Source organism: Mobula hypostoma, unplaced genomic scaffold, assembly GCF_963921235.1.
Source record: "Mobula hypostoma unplaced genomic scaffold, sMobHyp1.1 scaffold_83, whole genome shotgun sequence".
Classification (NCBI taxonomy): Eukaryota; Metazoa; Chordata; class Chondrichthyes; order Myliobatiformes; family Myliobatidae; genus Mobula; species Mobula hypostoma.
In genome coordinates, this window is record NW_026948186.1 from 52720 (window position 1) to 74921 (window position 22202).

The 22202-nt window shown below is 53.6% G+C and overlaps 1 protein-coding gene across 1 annotated transcript in view; it reads right to left on the reverse strand.

Moving 5' to 3' along the window:
• The window catches only part of LOC134341515 (ankyrin repeat domain-containing protein 13D-like), a 42614-nt gene extending 28527 nt beyond the window's left edge, over nucleotides 1-14087 (reverse strand). The window contains exons 1-5 of the mRNA XM_063039384.1: nucleotides 13486-14087; nucleotides 12676-12811; nucleotides 12344-12468; nucleotides 12055-12100; nucleotides 7207-7350 (exon numbers count right to left, since the gene is read on the reverse strand). Coding sequence (XP_062895454.1) covers nucleotides 7207-7350; nucleotides 12055-12100; nucleotides 12344-12468; nucleotides 12676-12811; nucleotides 13486-13560 — 526 coding nt within the window. The 5' untranslated portion in view covers nucleotides 13561-14087. The remainder of the gene's footprint in view (nucleotides 1-7206; nucleotides 7351-12054; nucleotides 12101-12343; nucleotides 12469-12675; nucleotides 12812-13485) is intronic.
• Nucleotides 14088-22202: the final 8115 nt, after the last annotated feature.

Sequence of the window (22202 nt, forward strand, 5' to 3'; positions counted from 1 at the left end):
GTCATGGAGGGATTGTCTACCGAGTCACTGTGGGTGGAAGTTAGCAACAGGAAGAGGGGTCAATAACTCTACTGGGGGTTTTTTATAGACCCCCAAACAGTAATCGAGATACCGAGGAGCAGAGAGGGAGGCAGATTCTGGAACGGTGCAATAATTATAGGGTTGTTGCGATGGGAGATTTTAGCTTCCCTGATACTGACTGGCATCTCCTTGGCGCAAGGAGTTTAGACGGGGTGGAGTTGTGTTCAGGAAGGTTTCCTGACACAATAGGTAGATACGCCAACCAGAGGAGAGGCTGTACCTGATCTGGGGTTGGGAAACGAACCTGGTCAGGTGTCAGGTCTCTCAGGGGGAGAGCATTTTGGAGGTAGCGACCACAACTCGATCTCCCTCACCATAGCGCTGGAGAGGGATGGGAGCAGACAATTTGGGAAAACATTTAACTGGGTTGCGGGCGGGGGGGCGGGAAATATGATGCTATTGGGCAGAAAGGCACCCGTTAGTCTTGCGAGACCATGGATCCGCGCCTGGAAAGTCTTCACTCTCCAGGGCGCGGGCCTGGGCAAGGTTGTATGGAAGACCATCAGTTGCCCATGCTGCAAGTCTCCCCCCTCCACGCCACTGATGTTGTCCAAGGGAAGGGCATTAGGACCCATACAGCTTGGCACCGGTGTCGTCGCAGAGCAATGTGTGGTTAAGTGCCTTGCTCAAGGACACAACACGCTGCCTCGGCCGGGGGCTCGGACTCACGACCTTCCGGCCGCTAGTCCAATGCCTTAACCACTTGGCCACGTGCAGAAACAGGAGCATAACTTGGGAGCTGATGTTCTCAGGGAGATGCACGGCAGAAACGTGGCAAATGTTCATGGAGTATTTGCATGGAGTTCTGCGTAGGTACGTTCCGCTGAGGCAGGGAAAGGATGGCAGGGTAACAGAACCATGGTGTACAAACGATATAGAAAATCTAGTTAAGAAGAAAAGTTTACAAAAATTTCAAGGAACTAGGCACTGATAGAGCTCTAGAAAATTGCAAGGTTGCTAGGAAAACATAGAAACATAGAAAATAGGTGCAGGAGTAGGCCATTCGGCCCTTCGAGCCTGCACCGCCATTTATTATGATCATGGCTGATCATCCAACTCAGAACCCCGCCCCAGCCTTCCCTCCATACCCCCTGATCTCTTTAGCCACAAGAGCCGTATCTAACTCCCTCTTAAATATAGCCAATGAACTGGCCTCAACTGTTTCCTGTGGCAGAGAACTCCACAGATTCACCACTCTCTGTGTGAAGAAGTTTTTCCTCATCTCAGTCCTAAAAGGCTTCCCCTTTATCCTCAAACTGTGACCCCTCGTTCTGGACTTCCCCAACATTGGGAACAATCTTCCCGCATCTAGCCTGTCCAATCCCTTTAGGATCTTATACGTCTCAATCAGATCCCCCCTCAATCTTCTAAATTCCAACGAGTACAAGCCTAGTCGATCCAGTCTTTCTTCATATGAAAGTCCTGCCATCCCAGGAATCAATCTGGTGAACCTTCTTTGTACCCCCTCTATGGCAAGGATGTCTTTCCTCAGATTAGGGGACCAAAACTGCACACAATACTCCAGGTGTGGTCTCACCAAGGCCTTGTACAACTGCAGTAGTACCTCCCTGCTCCTGTACTCGAATCTTCTCACTATGAATGCCAGCATACCATTCGCCTTTTTCACCGCCTGCTGTACCTGCATGCCCACTTTCAATGACTGGTGTATAATGACACCCAGGTCTCGTTGCACCTCCCCTTTTCCTGATCGGCCACCATTCAGATAATAATCTGTTTTCCTGTTCTTGCCACCAAAGTGGAAGGAGTTTAAGAATGGAATTAGGAGAGCCAGAAGGAGCCATGAGAAGGCCTTGGTGAGCAGGACTAAGGAAAACCCCAAGGCATTCTACAAGTATGTGAAGAGCAAGAGGATATGATCAATCGGGAGCGATAGTGCAAACACGTGCATGGAATCGGAGGAGGTAACGGAGGTACTTAATAAATACTTTGCTTCAGACCATGGCAATTGTGGGGGTGACTTACAGTGGACTGAAACGCTTGAGCATAGAGACATTAAGAAAGAGAATGTTCTGGAGCTTTTGGAAAGTATTAAGTTTGGTAAGCCGCCAGGACCGGACGAGATGTACCCCGGGCGACTGTGGGAGGCGAGGGAGGAGATTGCTGAGCCCCTGGCGACGATCTTTGCATCAACAACGAGGACGGGAGAGGTTCCCTCTGCGTGAACAACCTGCCTTGTACCTACCTCCAAACACCTTAAAACTAGGCCCCCTCGTGTCCGTCATTTTAGCCCTGGGAAAAAGCCTCTGGCTATCCACACCATCAATGCCTCTCATTATCTTAATGAATACTTCACTGACGTACTTAACAAATACTTTACTTCAGTATTCACTGTGGAAAAGGATCTTGGTGATTGTAGGGATGACCTGCAGCAGAATGAAAAGCTCGAGCATGTAGATGGTAAGAAAGCGGACGTAAATTGGATTGGTAAGCATGCGGACGATACTAAGATAGGTGGAGTTGTGGATAATGAAGTAGGTTTTCAAAGCTTGCAGAGAGATTTAGGCCAGTTAGGAGATTGGGCTGAAAGATGGCAGATGGAGTTTAATGCTGATAAATGTGAGGTGCTACATTTTGGTAGGACTAATCAAAATAGGACATACATGGTAAATGGTAGGGCATTGAAGAATGCAGTAGAACAGAGGGAACGAGGAATAATGGTGCATAGTTCCCTGAAGGTGGAATCTCATGTGGATAGGGTGGTGAAGAAAGCTTTTGGTATGCTGGCCTTTATAAATCAGAGCATTGAGTATAGGAGTTGGGATGTAATGTTGAAATTGTACAAGGCATTGGTGAGGCCAAATTTGGAGTATTGTGTACAGTTCTGGTCACCGAATTATAGGAAAGATGTCAACAAAATTGAGAGAGTACGGAGAAGATTTACGAGAATGTTACCTGGGTTTCATCGTCTAAGTTACAGAGAAAGGTTGAACAAGTTGGGTCTTTATTCTTTCGAACGTAGAAGGTCGAGGGGGGACTTGATAGAAGTATTTAAAATTATGAGGGGGGTGGATAGAGTTGACGCGGATAGGCTTTTTCCATTGATTCAAACAAGAGGACACGAGTTGAGAGTTAAAGGGCAAAAGTTTAGGGGTAACACGAGGGGGAACTTCTTTACTCAGAGAGTGGTGGCTGTGTGGAACGAGCTTCCAGCAGAAGTGGTTGGGGCAGGTTCAATGTTGTCGTTTAAAGTTAAATTGGATAGATACATGGACAGGAAAGGAATGGAGGGTTATGGGCTGAGCGCGGGTCGGTGGGACGAGGTGAGAGTAAGAGTTCGACACGGACTAGAAGGGCCCAGATGGCCTGTTTCCGTGCTGTAATTGTTATATGGTTATATATGTGCTGGAGCTTTTGGAAAGCATCAAGTTGGATAAGTCACCGGGACCAGATGAGATGTACCCCAGGCTACTGTGGGAGTTGAGGGAGGAGATTGCTGAGCCTCTGGCGAAGATCTTTGCATCATCAATGAGGATGGGAGAGGTTCCGGAGGATTGGAGGGTTGCGGATGTTATTCCCTTATTCAAGAAAGGGAGTAGAGATAGCCCAGGAAATTATAGACTAGTGAGTCTTACTTCAGTGGTTGGCACTTTGTTGGAGAAGATCCTGAGAGGCGGGATGTATGAAAATTTGGAGAGGTATAATATGATTAGGAATAGTCAGCATGGCTTTGTCAAGGGCAGGTCGTGCCTTACGAGCCTGATTGAATTTTTTGAGGATGTGACTAAACACATTGATGAAGGTAGAGCAGTAGAAATAGTGTATATGGATTTCAGCGAGGCATTTGATAAGGTACCCCATGCAAAGCTTATTGAGAAATTAAGGAGGCATGGGATCCAAGGGACATTGCTTTGTGGATCCGGAACTGGCTTGCCCACAGAAGGCAAGGAGTGGTTGTAGACGGGTCATATTCTGTATGGAGGTTGGTGACCAGTGGAGTGCTTCAGAGATCTGTTCTGGGACCCCTAGTCTTTGCGATTTTTATAAATGACCTGGATGAGGAAGCGGAGGGATGGGTTTGTAAGTTTGCTGATGACACAGAGGTTGGAGGTGTTGTGGATAGTGTGGAGGGCTGTCAGAGGTTACAGCGGGACATTGATAGGATGCAAAACTGGGCTGAGAAGTGGCAGATGGGGTTCAACCCAGATAAGTGTGAGGTGGTTCATTTTGGTAGGTCAAATATGATGGCAGAATATAGTATTAATGGTAAGACTCTTGACAGTGTGGAGGATCAGAGGGATCTTGGGGTCCAAGTCCACAGGACACTCAAAGCAGATGCACAGGTTGACTCTGTGGTTAGGAAGGCATACGGTGCATTGGCTTTCATCAACCATGGGATTGAGATTAGGAGCCGAGAGGTAACGTTGCAGCTATATAGGACCCTGGTCAGACCCCACTTGGAGCACTGGGCTCAGTTCTGGTCACCTCACTACAAGAAGGACGTGGAAACCACAGAAAGGGTGCAGAGGAGATTTACAAGGATGTTGCCTGGATTGGGGAGCATGTCTTATGAGAATAGGTTGAGTGAACTCGGCCTTTTCTCCTTGGAGTGACGGAGGATGAGAGGTGACCCGATAGAGGTGTATAAGATGATGAGAGGCATTGATCGTGTGGATAGTCAGAGGCTTTTTCCCAGGGCTGAAATGGCCAGCACGAGAGGGCACAGTTTTAAGGTGTTGGGGAGCAGGTACAGAGGAGATGTCAGGGGTAAGTTTTTTACGTAGAGAGTGGTGAGTGTGTGGAATGGGCTGCCGGTGACAGTGGTGCAGGCAGATATGATAGGGTCTCTTAAGAGCTTAGAAAAACAGAGGGCTATGCGCTGGGGAAATTCCAGGCAGCTTCTAGTGTAGGTTACATGGTCAGTACAACATTGTGGGCCAAAGAGCCTGTAATATGCTGTAGGTCTCTATGTTCTCTGGATTATACAGCCTCTGAAAACCAAGTCCAGTTCCTGGATTTCATGTTCTCTGACCCCGGGAGTATGTGACGGGACGGTGCGGAGGGAGATTCACTCTGTGTCTGACCCCGGGAGTGTGAGACGGGACGGTGCGGAGGGAGATTCACTCTGTGTCTGACCCTGGGAGTGTGTGATGGGACGGTGTGTAGGGAGATTCACTCTGTGTCTGACCCCCGGAGTGTGTGATGGGACGGTGTGGAGGGAGATTCACTCTGTGTCTGACCCCGGGAGTGTGTGACGGGACGGTGTGGAGGGAGATTCACTCTGTGTCTGACCCCGGGAGTGTGAGACGGGACGGTGTGGAGGGAGATTCACTCTGTGTCTGACCCCGGGAGTGTGTGACGGGACGGTGTGGAGGGAGATTCACTCTGTGTCTGACCCCGGGAGTGTGTGACGGGACGGTGTGGAGGGAGATTCACTCTGTGTCTGACCCCGGGAGTGTGTGACGGGACGGTGTGGAGGGAGATTCACTCTGTGTCTGACCCCAGGAGTGTGGAGGGAGATTCACTCTGTGTCCGACCCCGGGAGTGTGTGATGGGACGGTGCGGAGGGAGATTCACTCTGTGTCTGACCCCGGGAGTGTGTGATGGGATGGTGCGGAGGGAGATTCACTCTGTGTCTGACCCCGGGAGTGTGTGATGGGACGGTGTGGAGGGAGATTCACTCTGTGTCTGACCCCGGGAGTGTGTGACGGGACGGTGTGGAGGGAGATTCACTCTGTGTCTGACCCCGGGAGTCTGTGATGGGACGGTGTGGAGGGAGATTCACTCTGTGTCTGACCCCGGGAGTATGTGATGGGACGGTGCTGAGGGAGATTCACTCTGTGTCTGACCCCGGGAGTGTGTGATGGGATGGTGCGGAGGGAGATTCACTCTGTGTCTGACCCCGGGAGTGTGTGATGGGACGGTGTGGAGGGAGATTCACTCTGTGTCTGACCCCAGGAGTGTGTGATGGGACGGTGCGGAGGGAGATTCACTCTGTGTCTGACCCCGGGAGTGTGTGATGGGATGGTGCGGAGGGAGATTCACTCTGTGTCTGACCCCGGGAGTGTGTGACGGGATGGTGCGGAGGGAGATTCACTCTGTGTCTGACCCCAGGAGTGTGGAGGGAGATTCACTCTGTGTCCGACCCCGGGAGTGTGTGATGGGACGGTGCGGAGGGAGATTCACTATGTGTCCGACCCCGGGAGTGTGTGATGGGACGGTGCGGAGGGAGATTCACTCGGTGTCTGACCCCGGGAGTGAGTGACGGGACGGTGCGGAGGGAGATTCACTCTGTGTCTGACCCTGGGAGTGTGTGATGGGACGGTGTGGAGGGAGATTCACTCTGTGTCTGACCCTGGGAGTGTGTGATGGGACGGCGTGTAGGGAGATTCACTCTGTGTCTGACCCCGGGAGTGTGCGATGAGACGGTGCGGAGGGAGATTCACTCTGTGTCTGACCCTGGGAGTGTGTGATGGGACGGTGTAGAGGGAGATTCACTCCGTGTCTGACCCCGGGAGTGTGTGATGGGACGGTGCGGAGGGAGATTCACTCTGTGTCTGACCCCTGGAGTGTGAGACGGGACGGTGCGGAGGGAGATTCACTCTGTGTCTGACCCTGGGAGTGTGTGATGGGACGGTGTGGAGGGAGATTCACTCTGTGTCTGACCCTGGGAGTGTGTGATGGGACGGCGTGTAGGGAGATTCACTCTGTGTCTGACCCCGGGAGTGTGTGATGGGACGGTGTGGAGGGAGATTCGCTCTGTGTCTGACCCCGGGAGTGTGCGATGAGACGGCGCGGAGGGAGATTCACTCTGTGTCTGACCCTGGGAGTGTGTGATGGGACGGTGTAGAGGGAGATTCACTCTGTGTCTGACCCCGGGAGTGTGTGATGGGACGGTGCGGAGGGAGATTCACTCTGTGTCTGACCCCTGGAGTGTGAGACGGGACGGTGCGGAGGGAGATTCACTCTGTGTCTGACCCTGGGAGTGTGTGATGGGACGGTGCGGACGGAGATTCACTCTGTGTCTGACCCTGGGAGTGTGTGATGGGACGGCGTGTAGGGAGATTCACTCTGTGTCTGACCCCGGGAGTGTGTGATGGGACGGTGCGGAGGGAGATTCGCTCCGTGTCTGACCCCCGGGGAGTGTTGCTGGACTCTCTCACTCACCCTCGCCCTTGAAGATGTACGACCTGTTGCCGCGCTGCCAAGTCAGCTGATTGAACCCGAGCAGCGTCGTGTCCACGCGCAAGTTGGCGCCACTCTTCCAGACACGGTAGACGTCACTGGGACAGATCCTGGAGACGAGGGGGACTGCAGGGAGAGAGAGTCGGGGGAGTGAGAGACGGGGGAGAGAAGGGGAATTGGAGGGGGGGGAAGGAGGAGGCATATTGAGGGAGGGAGGGTGAGGCAGGGAGTGGTTCAGTCGGATCATCGAGAACGTTTTGAGTACAGGAGACGGGATGCTAGTTGTAAACGTAGGGTAAGTTGTAAAACAGAGGGGTCTGGGAACACAGGCCCATAATTCATTGAAAGGGACGTCGCAAAGAAAGCTTTTGGCACGTTGAACTCCACAAGTCAAAGTACGGGTGTCCCCCGCTTTTCCAACATTCGCTTTACCAAACCTCACTGTTACGAAAGACCTACGTTAGTACCCTGTTCTCGCTAACAGAAGGTGTTTTCGCTGTTACGAAAAGAAGCAGCGCGTTGAAAACAATTCAGCGCGCGCCCCGAGCAGCCGCTCTCCCCCGGATTCGGAACAGCATTGCTTAAACACGAGCCTGTGAGCTGCCGTTAGCAAGGTGAGTTCTAAAGTGTCGGAAAAGCCTGAAAGAGCTCGTAAGGGTGTCACCCTTACGGTAAAACTAGACATAATTAAGCGTTTTGATTGTGATGTTTATTAACGACCTGGATGTGGGGGTAGAAGGGTGGGTTGGCAAGTTTGCAGACGACACAAAGGTTGGTGGTGTTGTAGACAGTGTAGAGGGTTGTCGAAGATTGCAGAGAGACATTGATAGGATGCAGAAGTGGGCTGAGAAGTGGCAGATGGAGTTCAACCCGGAGAAGTGTGAGGTGGTACACTTTGGAAGGACAAACTCCAAGGCAGAGTACAAAGTAAATGGCAGGATACTTGGTAGTGTGGAGGAGCAGAGGGATCTGGGGGTACATGTCCACAGATCCCTGAAAGTTGCCTCACAGGTGGATAGGGTAGTTAAGAACGCTTATGGGGTGTTAGCTTTCATAAGTCGAGGGATAGAGTTTAAGAGTCACGAGGTAATGATGCAGCTCTATAAAACTCTGGTCAGGCCACACTTGGAGTACTGTGTCCAGTTCTGGTCGCCTCACTATAGGAAGGATGTGGAAGCATTGGAAAGGGTACAGAGGAGATTTACCAGGATGCTGCCTGGTTTAGAGAGTATGCATTATGATCAGAGATTAAGGGAGCTAGGGCTTTACTCTTTGGAGAGAAGGAGGATGAGAGGAGACATGATAGAGGTGTACAAGATAATAAGAGGAATAGATAGAGCGGATAGCCAGCGCCTCTTCCCCAGGGCACCACTGCTCAATACAAGAGGACATGGCTTTAAGGTAAGGGGTGGGAAGTTCAAGGGGGATATTAGAGGAAGGTTTTTCACTCAGAGAGTGGTTGGTGCGTGGAATGCACTGCCTGAGTCAGTGGTGGAGGCAGATACACTAGTGAAGTTTAAGAGACTACTAGACAGGTATATGGAGGAATCTAAGGTGGGTCTTATATGGGAGGCAGGGTTTGAGGGTCAGCACAACATTGTGGGCCGAAGGGCCTGTACTGTGCTGTACTATTCTATGTTCTATTGTGGTGAACGAAGTAAGGACAACGTGAGTTTGGCTTGTGGAAGCTGACGAAGATGATGTTGAAGAGGTTTTGGCGTCCCATGACCAAGATCTGACAGATGAAGAGCTGATGCAATTGGAAGAGGAAAGGATAACAATGGAAACCGAACGAGTAATGATAAAGTACGACTTTAATTTTGAAAGGGTACGTCGGTTTAGGGGCATATTTGCAGTTTGATTTGAAAAAATTAGAAAAATGCGCGAGGCTCAGCAGTCAAGCAAGCCTTCCACATCAGCCACAGCAGACGACGAACCTCGACCTTCGACATCGAGGCGGGCAGTCATAGGAGATGACCTTGCAGCCCTAATGGAAACAGATGACGAGATGACACCCCAGTGTCCCACCACCCCTCACCCAGGCCGCGGACAGATACTGATTCGTAGAGAATGCAGCGGTAGCCGGGAGGCACCCAGCACATCTTTAAGAAAAAAACAGAAATAAACAAGCTAATTAATTAGGTGCCGCCCGACACTTAATTGTCGGCCCAGATCAGAGGCGACGCAATTGGCAATCGGCACTGATCTGGGCCGACAATTACTTGCCAGGCGGCACCTAATTAATTAGCATGTTTGTTTCCGTTTTTTTCTTAAGGATGTGCTGTGCGCCTCCTGGCTACCGCTGCACCCCTGCATGCTTCGCGGATCGGTATCGGTGGGCGGCCTGGAGGGTGGGGGCCACTGCACCACCCAAACTCCGACGACTCAGTCTAACACACCATCATCAGTGTGCTCGGCGCTGTCCCGATTCCGGTAAGTGATACTACACTGTACATACATTATTTCTACTTCATATAGGCTGTGTATTTTTACGTGTTATTTGGTATGATTTGACAGCTTCATAGCTTAAAGATTACTGGAGGGAGTGTTTCTGTGGAGAGCGCTTGCGTGAGATTTTCCCTACGGAGAACAGTACAGGAAATGATTGTGGAAAAGTGTTTCTACTTTATATAGACTGTGTATTTATCATATCATTCCTGTTTTTACTGTATGTTGCTGTTATTTTAGGTTTTATGTGTTATTTGGCATGATTTGATAGGTTATTTTTGGGTCTGCGAATGCTCACAAATTTTTCCCATATAAATAAATGGTAATTGTTTCTTCGCTTTACGACATTCCGGCTTACGAACCGTTTCATAGGAACGCTCCACCTTCAGATGGCGGGGGAAACAGTACTGAGTACAGGAGACGGGGTGTTAAGTTGAAGTATCAGACGTTGGTGAGGTCTAATTTGGAATAACATGTGCAGTTTTGGTCACCTACCTACAGGAAAGATGTAAACAGGGTTGAAAGAGTACAGAGAAAGTTTACAAGGATGTTGTCGGGTCTGGGGGACCTGAGTTATCGGGAAAGATCGAATAGGTAACGACTTTATTCCTGGGAATGTAGAAGATTGAGAGGAGATTTGACAGAAGTAATCAAAATTATGAGGGGTAAATGCAAGCAGGGTTTTCCCACTCTCAGGTGGGACAACAACCAGAGGTCAGGGGTGAAGGGTGAAAGGTGAGAGGTTTAAGGGGAACGTGGAGGGGAAACTTCTTCACTCGGAGGGGAGGGGAGGGTGCGGGACGAGCTGCCAACACAAGTGGTGAACGCCAGCTCGATTCCAACGTCGAAGAGAAGTTTGGACGGGTACGTGGACGGGGGGCAGGGGGGGGGGATGTGGTCCCGGTGAGGGTCGATGGGAGTCGGCAGTTTAAACGGTTCAGCACGGACTAGACGGGCCAAAGGGACTGTTTCTGCGCTGTACTTTTCCACAAGTGTGTGGGGGTGGGGGTGACTGGAGGGAGGGGTAGGGACGGGGGGAAATGGAGAGGGGAGGGAGAAGGAAGCAGAGGGATGGTGGAAGAGGAGGGGCGAGGAGGGGAGGGAGGGTTGCGGAGGGAAGAAAGGGGTGCAGAGTGAAGGGAGGACCGCGGAGGGGAGGGAGGGTTGTGGAGGGAAGGGAAGAGTGCGGAGGGGAGGGAGGAGAGGAGAGGGAAAGGAGGGGTACGGAGGGAAGGGAGGGGAGCGGAGGAGAGGGAAGGGAGGGTGGGAAGGGAAGGGAGAGTTACAGAGGAAAGGGAGGGGAGCGGAGGGGAGGGTAGGGAAGGGAGAGTTGCAGAGGGGAGAGTTGCGGAGGGAAGGGAAGGGAGAGGGAAGGGGAGGGAAGGGAGGGGAGCGGAGGGGAGGGAAGGGAGGGTAGGGAAGGGAGAGTTGCAGAGGGGAGAGTTGCGGAGGGAAGGGAAGGGAGGGGAGGGAAGGGAGAGTTACGGAGGAAAGGGAGGGGAGCGGAGGGGAGGGGAGAGTTGCGGTGGGAAGGGAAGGGAGAGTTACGGAGGAAAGGGAGGGGAGCGGAGGGGGGAAGGGAGAGTTGCGGAGGAAAGGGAGGGGAACGGAGGGGAGGGAAGGGAGGGGAGAGTTACGGAGGAAAGGGAGGGGAGCGGAGGGGAGGGTAGGGAAGGGAGAGTTGCAGAGGGGAGAGTTGCGGAGGGAAGGGAAGGGAGGGGAGGGAAGGGAGAGTTGTGGAGGGAAGGGAGGGGAGCGGAGGGGAGGGAAGGGAGGGTAGGGAAGGGAGAGTTGCAGAGGGGAGAGTTGCGGAGGGAAGGGAAGGGAGGGGAGGGAAGGGAGAGTTACGGAGGAAAGGGAGGGGAGCGGAGGGGAGGGAAGGGAGAGTTGCGGAGGAAAGGGAGGGGAACGGAGGGGAGGGAAGGGAGGGGAGAGTTACGGAGGAAAGGGAGGGGAGCGGAGGGGAGGGTAGGGAAGGGAGAGTTGCAGAGGGGAGAGTTGCGGAGGGAAGGGAAGGGAGGGGAGCGGAGGGGAGGGAAGGGAGCGGAGGGATGGGAGGGTGGGACGGGAAGGGAGAGTTGCAGAGGAAAGGGAGGGGAACGGAGGGGAGGGAAGGGAGAGTTATGGAGGAAAGGGAGGGGAATGGAGGGGAGGGAAGGGAGGGGAGCGGAGGGAAAGGGAGATTTGCAGGGGGAAGGGAGGGTGGGAAGGGAAGGGACAGTTGCGGAGGGAAGGGAGGGGAGGGGAGGGAAGGGAGAGTTGCGGAGAGAAGGGAAGGGAGGGGAGCGTAGGGAAGGGAAGGAAGGAGAGGGAAAGGAGAGTTGAGGAGGGAAGGGACGACCTCTGGGCGTCCCGCCGTCTGCGCCGGGTTTGGAGACTCACCCCAGCTCGTGAACTCCCACTTCATCTCCACGTAGAAGTTGGGGGCCTGTCGGGGAGGGGTGGGGAGGGGAGGGTAGGGAGAGGCAGGGGATTCGGAGAGGGGCGGGAGCGGGAGCGGAAGAGGGGAAGGCGGGGGGGGAGAGAGCGGGGAGCAGCGGGTGGGACAGAAGAAAGAGAGGTTAACTTCCGCTCATCCACGCGCGGACGCACGCGGCCCCGACAAGCCAGGGGCGCACGCTGGCCGTTCCGTTCCGGGGAGGGTCGGGGAGGGAGCGGGCGGCCACATTACCCTGCGAAGCTGCCGGAGGAGTTCGGGGATGCCCGCCAGGCGTCGCGAGGCTCGCTGGTAGTCGCGGTATTGCAGCACCAGCTCCACCAGCTCCGGGTCCCCCGTGCTCACCGCCTCCTGTAGGGCTGTGGGAGGGCGGGGAGGAAAGGCAGGGGGCAGAGAGAGGGGTAGGGAGGGGAAACAGCAGCCAAGAGAGAGAAGGGGGAGCGAGAGGGGAGAAAGGGCGAAGCAGAGGGGATGGGGGGGGAGAAGCCGGTCAGATACTGCCACCTCACATCACCCTCATACCCCAAACGCCCCCGAGTTACCTCCCCACCCAGGCCCGCTCTCACCGGTCCATCCCCGCAGGTTTTCCGCCGACACCTCGGCCCCGTGCGAGAGTAGGACTCGGGCCGACTCCAGGTGCCCGAGGGAGATCGCCAGGTGCAGCGGGGTCCGGCCCCGGGGGTCCAACTCCTCCAGGTCGTGCTGCGGGAGGGAGGGAGGAGGGGCGTGAGATAGGGGGGAGCGGCCGTCGGCCCCTCTGAAATCCTCCAGCCCAACCCCGACCCCTGACCCCTGCCGTCACCCTGGAGACATCAGCCCAGCCCAAATCTGACCCCACTTCCTGTCCCCTGACCCCTGCCGTCACCCTGGAGACATCGGCCCAGCCCAAATCTGACCCCACTTCCTGTCCCCCGACCCCTGACCCCTGCCGTCACCCTGGAGACATCAGCCCAGCACAACCCCAACCCCAGTTTCTGTCCCCCGACCCCTGACCCCTGCCGTCACCCTGGAGACATCAGCCCAGCCCAACCCCAACCCCTGACCACTGCCGTCACCCTGGAGACATCAGCCCAGCCCAACTCCGACCCCTGACCCCTGCCGTCACCCTGGAGACATCAGCCCAGCCCCACAACGACCTTTGATTCTAATGCCCCAACACACTACAGGGGAGCCCCCCCCGCCCCGAGGGTTGACCCACCGTGAACCTGACCCTGCTGTGACCCCATCATGAACCCTGACCCCAGCAGGTACCCGACACCCAAACCCCCGACCCTGCCGTACGTAACCCTGACGCGACCACTGACCTCGCAAGGACCACCCCTGACCCCCCAGCTCGACCCCTGACCCCCACCGTGCCCACCCGGCCCCCCCATTACCTGCCCCTCCCCCAGCGCCGCCCCCAGCTGCCGGTGACGATTCTGCCAGACCAGGCGATGCAGCGGGAAGGTCATGACCCCGGCGTCCGGGTCAGGGGGAGGGGCCCGGGGTCAGAAAGGGGGGAGGGGCCTGTTGCCAAGGGGAAACAGGAAGGGCAGGGGCTCGTTGCCAAGGGAGGATGTGGGCCGGCCTGTAGTGAAGGGGCGGGGCCTGTAGTCAAGGGGCGGGGCCTGCTGAGCGGGGGGTGGAGCCTGTCGTCAGGTAGATGGGGTCGAGGCAGCCAATAATTGACAAGGGGCGGGGCCCTGACGTCAGGGAGAGGGCGTGACCCCGACGTCAACAGAAGGGCGTGCCCATGACGTCGCTGCGTCGCTCCCTGACGTCACGGCGCAGGCCGGTTCCGGGGTTGGTGGGGGGGAGGAAGAGCGAGAGCGAGCGCGCGGCGGCGGGGAGGTGGGCGTGTCCCTGACGTCACACTTGCTGGGCGTCAGCCCGCCCTGTCCCCGGCGCGCGTCACACGTCACGTGGCTCGGAACCGCCGCCGCCTGCTGCTCTGCTCCGGCGCGCGCCCTCGCTCCTCCGAGGAGGCACTTCCGGCGGGGGAAAGGGGCGGTCCCTGGTCCGGACGGACATGACGTCATGCTCCCGTCTTAAAGGCGCCCGGCCCCTTAAAGGGGTAAATCTGTCTTCAGAGAGAAAATATTATCGCTGGGGAGTAAGGGGTTGCTGTCGACACATGGAGTTTGGGAAGGGGTGGCTGGTTTAACTGCCAAATTAACGGCTGTCAGCTGCAAATCCGGCGCAAGCAATGGGTCAGAGAGTGAAAAAGAGAAATAAATGTATATTTTATTCCGTGTTGACGCGCATCTCTTTGCAAGGCGCTCGAAAGCCGGCGCAGGCCCGATTCCGCAGCGGCCATCTTAGTGTGGGGCGTCAGAGCCCTGCGGGGCAAGTGGGGGAGGTGACAAAAGCGCAGGCCCAATGCCACAGCGGCCATCTTAGTGCGGGGCAAGGGAGGGGAGCTGACGACAGCGCATACTCAATGCAACAGTGGCCATCTTAGTGCGCGGCGTTAGACCCCTGCGGGGCAAGTGGGGTTGGTGACGACAGCGCAGGCCCACTGCCACAGCAGCCATCTTAGTGCGTGGCGTCGGCGCAGCGCGGGGCAAGAGGGGGAGGTGATGATGGCGCAAGCCCATTGCCACAGCGGCCATCTTAGTACAGGGCGTCAGAGCCCTGCGGGGCAAGTGGGGGAGGTGACAAAAGCGCAGGCCCAATGCAACAGCGGCCATCTTAGTGCGGGGCAAGGGGGAAGCTGACGACAGCGCAGCCCAATGCAACAGTGGCCATCTTAGTGCGCGGCGTCAGAGCCCTGCGGGGCAAGTGGGGGAAAAGGTGACGACAGCACAGGCCCAGTGCCGTAGCGGCCATGTTAATGAGGGGCAAGGGCGGAAGGTGACGACAGCGCAGGCCCAGTGCCGTAGTGGCCATCTTAGTTCACCACCAACTTTGATGTGTGTTGCTTAAATTTCCAGCATCTGCAGAACTCCTCGTGTTTGCATCTTAGTGCGGGGGGAAAGGTGATAATGGCGCAGGGCCAGTGCTGAAACCGGCATTCTTAGTGCGGGACGTTCGGTGCCCGGCGAAGCAAGGATGGGGGCAGATCGTGCGCATCAGTGGCCATCCTACTGCGGGGCAAGCGGCGGTGTAGGTGACGACGGCGCAGGCCCAGTGCCGTGGCTGCCATCTTTGTAAGGGGCAAGCGGTGGGGGAAGGGTGACGAAACGCAGACGGAGGGAGTGCGTGACGCTGTCACACTGCGGGGCGAGGGAACAGGCTTCCATCTTGGTGCGGGGCAGCTGGTACGCAGGCGCAGTGCGCACGGAGGCCCTGAGAGCCTGCTGGGGGGGAGGAAGGGGGCAAAATGAGGCCAGTCGGCCCGTCTGAGATCCGGCCCCATCCTAACCCAGACACCGGGGTGGCATGAGAGAGACGGGGGAGTGACGGAGAGAGAGAGACGGGGAGGGATGGAGGGAGTGTTGGGAGGAGGGACACAGGGTGAAAGAGGGGCCCATCCAGTTTCCTTCACCATGACTGATTTACTATCCCCCTCAACCCCATTCCCCTGCCCTCTCCCCGTAACCTTTCATGCCCTCTTTAATCAGGAACCTGGCAACCCAACGACTTGTCCTCCTCGGCAGCCCCGGGGCAACGAATTCCACCAAATCTCCAGCTGAAGAAATTCATAGAAACATAGAAAATAGGTGCAGGAGTAGGCCATTCGGCCCTTCGAGCCTGCACTGTCATTCAGTATGATCATGGCTGATCATCCAACTCAGAACCCTGTACTAGCCTTCCCTCCATACCCCCTGATCCCTTTAGCCACAAGGGCCATATCTAACTCCCTCTTAAATATAGCCAATGAACTGGTCTCAACTGTTTCCTGTGGCAGAGAATTCCACAGATTCAGCACTGTCTGTGTGAAGAAGTTTTTCCTCATCTCGGTCCTAAAAGGCTTCCCCTCTATCCTCAAACTGTGACCCCTCGTTCTGGACTTCCCCAACATCGGGAACAATCTTCCTGCATCTAGCCTGTCCAATCCCTTTAGGATCTTATACGTTTCAATCAGATCCCCCCTCAATCTTCTAAATTCCAGCCTAGTCGATCCAGTCTTTCGTCATATGAAAGTCCTGCCATCCCAGGAATCAATCTGGTGAACCTTCTTTGTACTCCCTCTATGGCAAAGATATCTTTCCTCAGATTAGGGGACCAAAACTGCACACAATACTCCAGGTGTGGTCTCACCAAGGCCTTGTACAACTGCAGTAGTACCTCCCTGCTCCTGTACTCGAATCCTCTCGCTATAAATGCCAGCATACCATTCGCCTTTTTCACCGCCTGCTGTACCTGCATGCCCACTTACAATGACTGGTGTGTAATGACACCCAGGTCTCGTTGCACCTCCCCTTTTCCTAATCGGCCACCATTCAGATAATGATCTGTTTTCCTGATTTTGCCACCAAAGTGGATAACTTCACATTTATCCACATTAAATTGCATCTGCCATGAGTTTGCCCACTCACCCAACCTATCCAAGTCACCCTGCATCCTCTTAGCATCCTCCTCACTGCTAACACTGCCGCCCAGCTTCGTGTCATCCGCAAACTTGGAGATGCTGCATTTAATTCCCTCATCCAAGTCATTAATATATATTGTAAACAACTGGGGTCCCAGCACTGAGCCTTGCGGTACCCCCCTCGATCTCTCCGTGGCCACTGGGAACGGGGTCGCCAGGATCCCGAGGAAATTCCAGACTAATACCGCCTGCAACCCCGTAAGGAGGCTCCAATCCCAGCCCACGTGGGGGCGAAGGTGATCTGGGACTGAGGTCGGGTGGCGTTTCGCGGGACCCTCTGTGCACGAGCGGCAGGGAACATCTGCCAGACGGGACACGCGACAGAAACCTGCCATCAAGGAGCCCAGGAGGTGAATCCGGGAGACACCGGCCATAACTGTACACTGCATTCGCAGTGGCCGGAGGATTGACTCTGACACAGAACCACTTGGCCACGGTAATGGCCAACGGGACCGCCTGGTGAAGGGGACCATTGAAATAAAACTCAAGGAAAAGAATTTTAACAAAGACGAAGGTCTCGGTCCAAGTGAGAACTGGAATTCGTTTGTAAACAAGGTGGGGCAGAGGAAACCTGATTGGCTGAGGACTAACCAATCAGGAGGAATGGACGTCGGGGGTGTAAATACCATCGGACTAGACAGGCTCAGGTGTCATCGGTGATGAAGATGGCAGAGTTTCTCGTGACGGTTCTGACCCAAATCTGCACCCGCTGGAACCCCGAGAAGAGTTTAATAAGTCATATACGCCGGGAGGGCTCTCGATCCTTTTTTCCCCGTCATCTCTGTTTTAGATAGAGGGGCCTCTATTCTGAAGCTGTGTCCTCTGGTCCTAGACTCCCCCACAATAGGATACATCCTCTCCACATCCACTCTATCTGTGTCCTCTGGTCCTAGACTCCCCCACTACAGGAAACATCCTCTCCACATCCACTCTATCTGTGTCCTCTGGTCCTAGACTCCCCCCACTACAGGAAACATCCTCTCCATATCCACTCTATCTGTGTCCTCTGGTCCTAGACTCCCCCACTACAGGAAACATTCTCTCCACATCCACTCTATCTGTGTCCTCTGGTCCTACACTCCCCCACTACAGGAAACATCCTCTCCACATCCACTCTATCTGTGTCCTCTGGTCCTAGACTCCCCCCACTACAGGAAACATCCTCTCCACATCCACTCTATTGAGGCCCTTTGATAGGTTTCAATGAGACCCTGACCCTCTCATTCTTCTAAACTTCAGCGAGTCCAGGCCCAGAGCCATGAAACGCGGCAATGAATTCCGATGATTCACCACCCCCTGACAAAAGAAATTCCTCCTCGTCTCTGATCTGACGCCCAGAGAGGAGGTGGGACTGCTTTTCGCGGAGAGTAGTAAGTCTGCCGAATTCTCTGGCCTTAGAAGCAACGAAGGGAACTCCATTAAACACACACCCGGTGGCCACTTTACTGGGCAAAATGCTCGCTGATGCACCAGCAAATCCCGGGGCAGCAACTCAATGGTTAACATATGAGGAACGTTTGTCCGCTCTAGGACTGTATTCCTTGGAGTTTAGAAGAATGAGGGGGGACCTTGTAGAAACATTTCGAATGTTGAAAGGCATGGACAGAGTGGATGTGGCAAAGTTGTGTCCCATGGTGGGGGAGTCTAGTCCGAGAGGGCATGACTTAAGGATTGAAGGGCGCCCTTTCAGAACAGAGATGAGAAGAAATTTCTTTAGTCAGAGGGTGGTGAATCTGTGGAATTTGTTGCCACAGGCAGCAGTGGAGGTCAAGTCATTGGGTGTATTTAAGGCAGAGATTGATAGGTATCTGAGTAGCCAGGGCATCAAAGGTTATGGTGAGAAGGCGGGGGAGTGGGACTAAATGGGAGAATGGATCAGCTCATGATAAAATGGCGGAGCAGACTCGATGGGCCGAATGGCCTACTTCTGCTCCTTTGTCTTACGGTCTTATAAGAGCAGGCCGACACGGCCAGGAGGGTCGGTGGTCAGTCACATCAGAACGAGGAACGAGTGTGATCCGAGTGACTTTGACCGTGGGAATGATCGTTGGTGCCAGATGGGGTGGCTTGAGTATTTCAGAGTTAGCGGATCTCCTGTGATCTTCCCACCCAGCAGCCTCTCGAGTTTGCAGACAAGCTGGCAGTCAACGTCAGTAAGACGAAAGAGCTGATTGTGGTCTCCAGGAAGGTGTAAGAGGAAGGAACACATACCAATCCTCATCGAGGGATCAGAAGTGGAGAGGGTGAGCAGCTTCGAGTTCCCGGGTGTCGAGATCCCTGAGGACCTCACCTGGTCCCAGCATATCGATGTAGTTATAAAAGGCGGCGGCTATACTTTATTAGGAGTGTGAAGAGATTTGATGTGCCGACAAACACACTCAGAAACTTCGACAGTTCTACCGTGGGGAGCATTCTGACAGGCTGCATCACCGTCTGGTACTGCATAGGACCGAAAGAAGCTGCAGAGGGTTGTAGATCTAGTCAGCTCCATCCTGGGCGCTAGCCTACAAAATACCCAGGACATCTTTAGAGAGCGGTGTCTCAGACAGGCAGCGTCCATTATTAAGGACCTCCAGCACCCAGGGCATGTCCATTTTCTCACTGATACCATCAGGCAGGAGGTACAGAAGCCTGAAGGCACACACTCAGCGATTCAGGAACAGCCTTTTCCCCTCTGCCATCCGATTCCTAATTGAGCACTGAATCCGTGAACACTACCTCACTTTTTTTATATGATATACAGTATTTCTGTTTCTGCACACTTTTTAAAACTCTATTCACTTTTTAATTGTCATTCCAACCACTAACTGCTGGTAGGGAACACAGTAAAAATGAGACAACAGGATCCTAATGTTCCCTTTAAACTTTTCCCCCCTCACCCTTAACCCATGTCCTCTGGTTTTTTTCTCCCCTTGCCTCAGTGGAAAAAGCCTGCTTCCATTCACTCTATCAATACCCATCATAATTTTATATACCCCTATCAAATCTCCCCTCATTCTTCTACGCTCCAGGGAATAAAGTCCTAACCTATTCAACCTTTCTCTGTAACTGAGTTTCTCAAGTCCCGGCAACATCCTTGTAAACCTTCTCTGCACTCTTTCAACCTTATTTATATCCTTCCTGTAATTTGGTGACCAAAACTGAACACAATACTCCAGATTCGGCCTCACCAATGCCTTGTACAACCTCATCGTAACATTCCAGCTCTTATACTCAATACTTCGATTAATAAAGGCCAATGTACCAAAAGCTCTCTTTACGACCCTATCTACCTGTGACGCCACTTTTAGGGTATTTTGTATCTGTTTTCCCAGATCCCTCTGTTCCACTGCACTCCTCAGTGCCTTACCATTAACCCTGTATGTTCTACCTTGGTTTGTCCTTCCAACGTGCAATACCTCACACTTGTCAGTATTAAACTCCATCTGCCATTTTTCCAGCTGGTCCAAGTCCCTCTGCAGGCTCTGAAAACCTTCCTCACTGTCCACTACACCTCCAATCTTTGTATCATCAGCAAATCTGCTGATCCAGTTTACCACATTATCATCCAGATCATTGACATAGATGACCTGTACAAAAAGGACGGATTACGCCTGAACCCAAAGGGGTCCAACATCCTAGCAGGCAGGTTTAATAGAGCTGTTAGAGAAGTTTTAAACTAATTTGGCAGGGGGGGTAAAAACCAGAAGGGGAAAACAGAAATAAATGAAAGATAGCGTGCAACAGAGATGATAGGAAGGACAGGCAGGAGATGAGGCATAATCACAGCCTGCAGTGCATAACCTAGCAGAGAAAGTATTAATGATAATAAACGAACAAGAGGTCAGCTGCGATGATCATCAGGGGGTCTCTCTTCCCGCCGTTAGACATTTACACCACACGCTGCATCCACAAACAGCATTGCGAAGGACCCTACGCACCCCTCACACAAACCCTTCTCCCTCCGGCCCTCTGGCAAAAGGCACTGAAGCATTTGGGTTCTCACGACCAGACTGTGCAGCAGTTTCTTCCCCCAGGCCATCAGACTCCTCAATGCCCAGAGCCTGGACTGACACCAACCCACTGTACCCTCTACTGTGCCTATTAAACATAGAAACATAGAAAACAGGTGCAGGAGTAGGCCATTCGGCCCTTCGAGCCTGCACCGCCATTCAGTATGATCGTGGCTGATCATCGAACTCAGAACCCTGTACCAGCCTTCCCTCCATACCCCCTGATCCCTTTAGCCACAAGGGCCATATCTAACTCCCTCTTAAATATCGCCAACGAACTGGCCTCAACTGTTTCCTGTGGCAGAGAATTCCACAGATTCACCACTCTCTGTGTGAAGAAGTTTTTCCTCATCTCGGTCCTAAAAGGCTTCCCCTCTATCCTCAAACTGTGACCCCTCGTTCTGGACTTCCCCAACATCGGGAACAATCTTCCTGCATCTAGCCTGTCCAATCCCTTTAGGATCTTATACGTTTCAATCAGATCCCCCCTCAATCTTCTAAATTCCAGCCTAGTTCATCCAGTCTTTCATCATATGAAAGTCCTGCCATCCCAGGAATCAATCTGGTGAACCTTCTTTGTACTCCCTCTATGGCACGGATGTCGTTCCTCAGATTAGGGGACCAAAACTGCACACAATACTCCAGGTGTGGTCTCACCAAGGCCTTGTACAACTGCAGTAGTACCTCCCTGCTCCTGTACTCGAATCCTCTCGCTATAAATGCCAGCATACCATTCGCCTTTTTCACCGCCTGCTGTACCTGCATGCCCACTTTCAATGACTGGTGTATAATGACACCCAGGTCTCGTTGCACCTCCCCTTTTCCTGATCGGCCACCATTCAGATAATAATCTGTTTTCCTGTTCTTGCCACCAAAGTGGATAACCTCACATTTATCCACATTAAATTGCATCTGCCATGAATTTGCCCACTCACCCAACCTATCCAAGTCACCCTGCGTCCTCCTCAGAGCTAACACTGCTGCCCAGCTTCCTGTCACCCGCAAACTTGGAGATGCTGCATTTCTATCGACTATTCGAGTATGCCCACAAGAAAACGTATCTCAGGGTTGTATATGGCGACATGCATGTACTTTGAAGAGCACATTTCAGGCCGAGATAAATTTGAGAATAAATTTTACTTTGCACCTCGAGCCCTTGGGTCAAGGGTCTCTCAGCTCGCCGTAGGCGAACACCTCCATTCCCGGCCCTCGTTCCGGGAAACCCTGCTTGAAGTTTCCCGCTTCTGGCTGTAAGTGCTCTGCGTCACCATCCGATCTGTCTGAGCTGTGTGCAAGACAAGATTTTCACCTGGCATCGGGCTACGTGCGACAATAACAGAGAAATTCCCATACCCTCCCAGTCCCACCCGGCAGACCAAAAGACACCGTGGGTAGGAACGACCTCATATAACGCTAAATGGGAGAACGGATCAGCTCATGATAAAATGGCGGAGCAGACTCGATGGGCCGAATGGCCGACTTCTGCTCCTTTGTCTAATGGTCTAATGACCGAGGGTAGGAACGACCTCATATAACGCTAAATGGGAGAACGGATCAGCTCATGATAAAATGGCGGAGCAGACTAGAT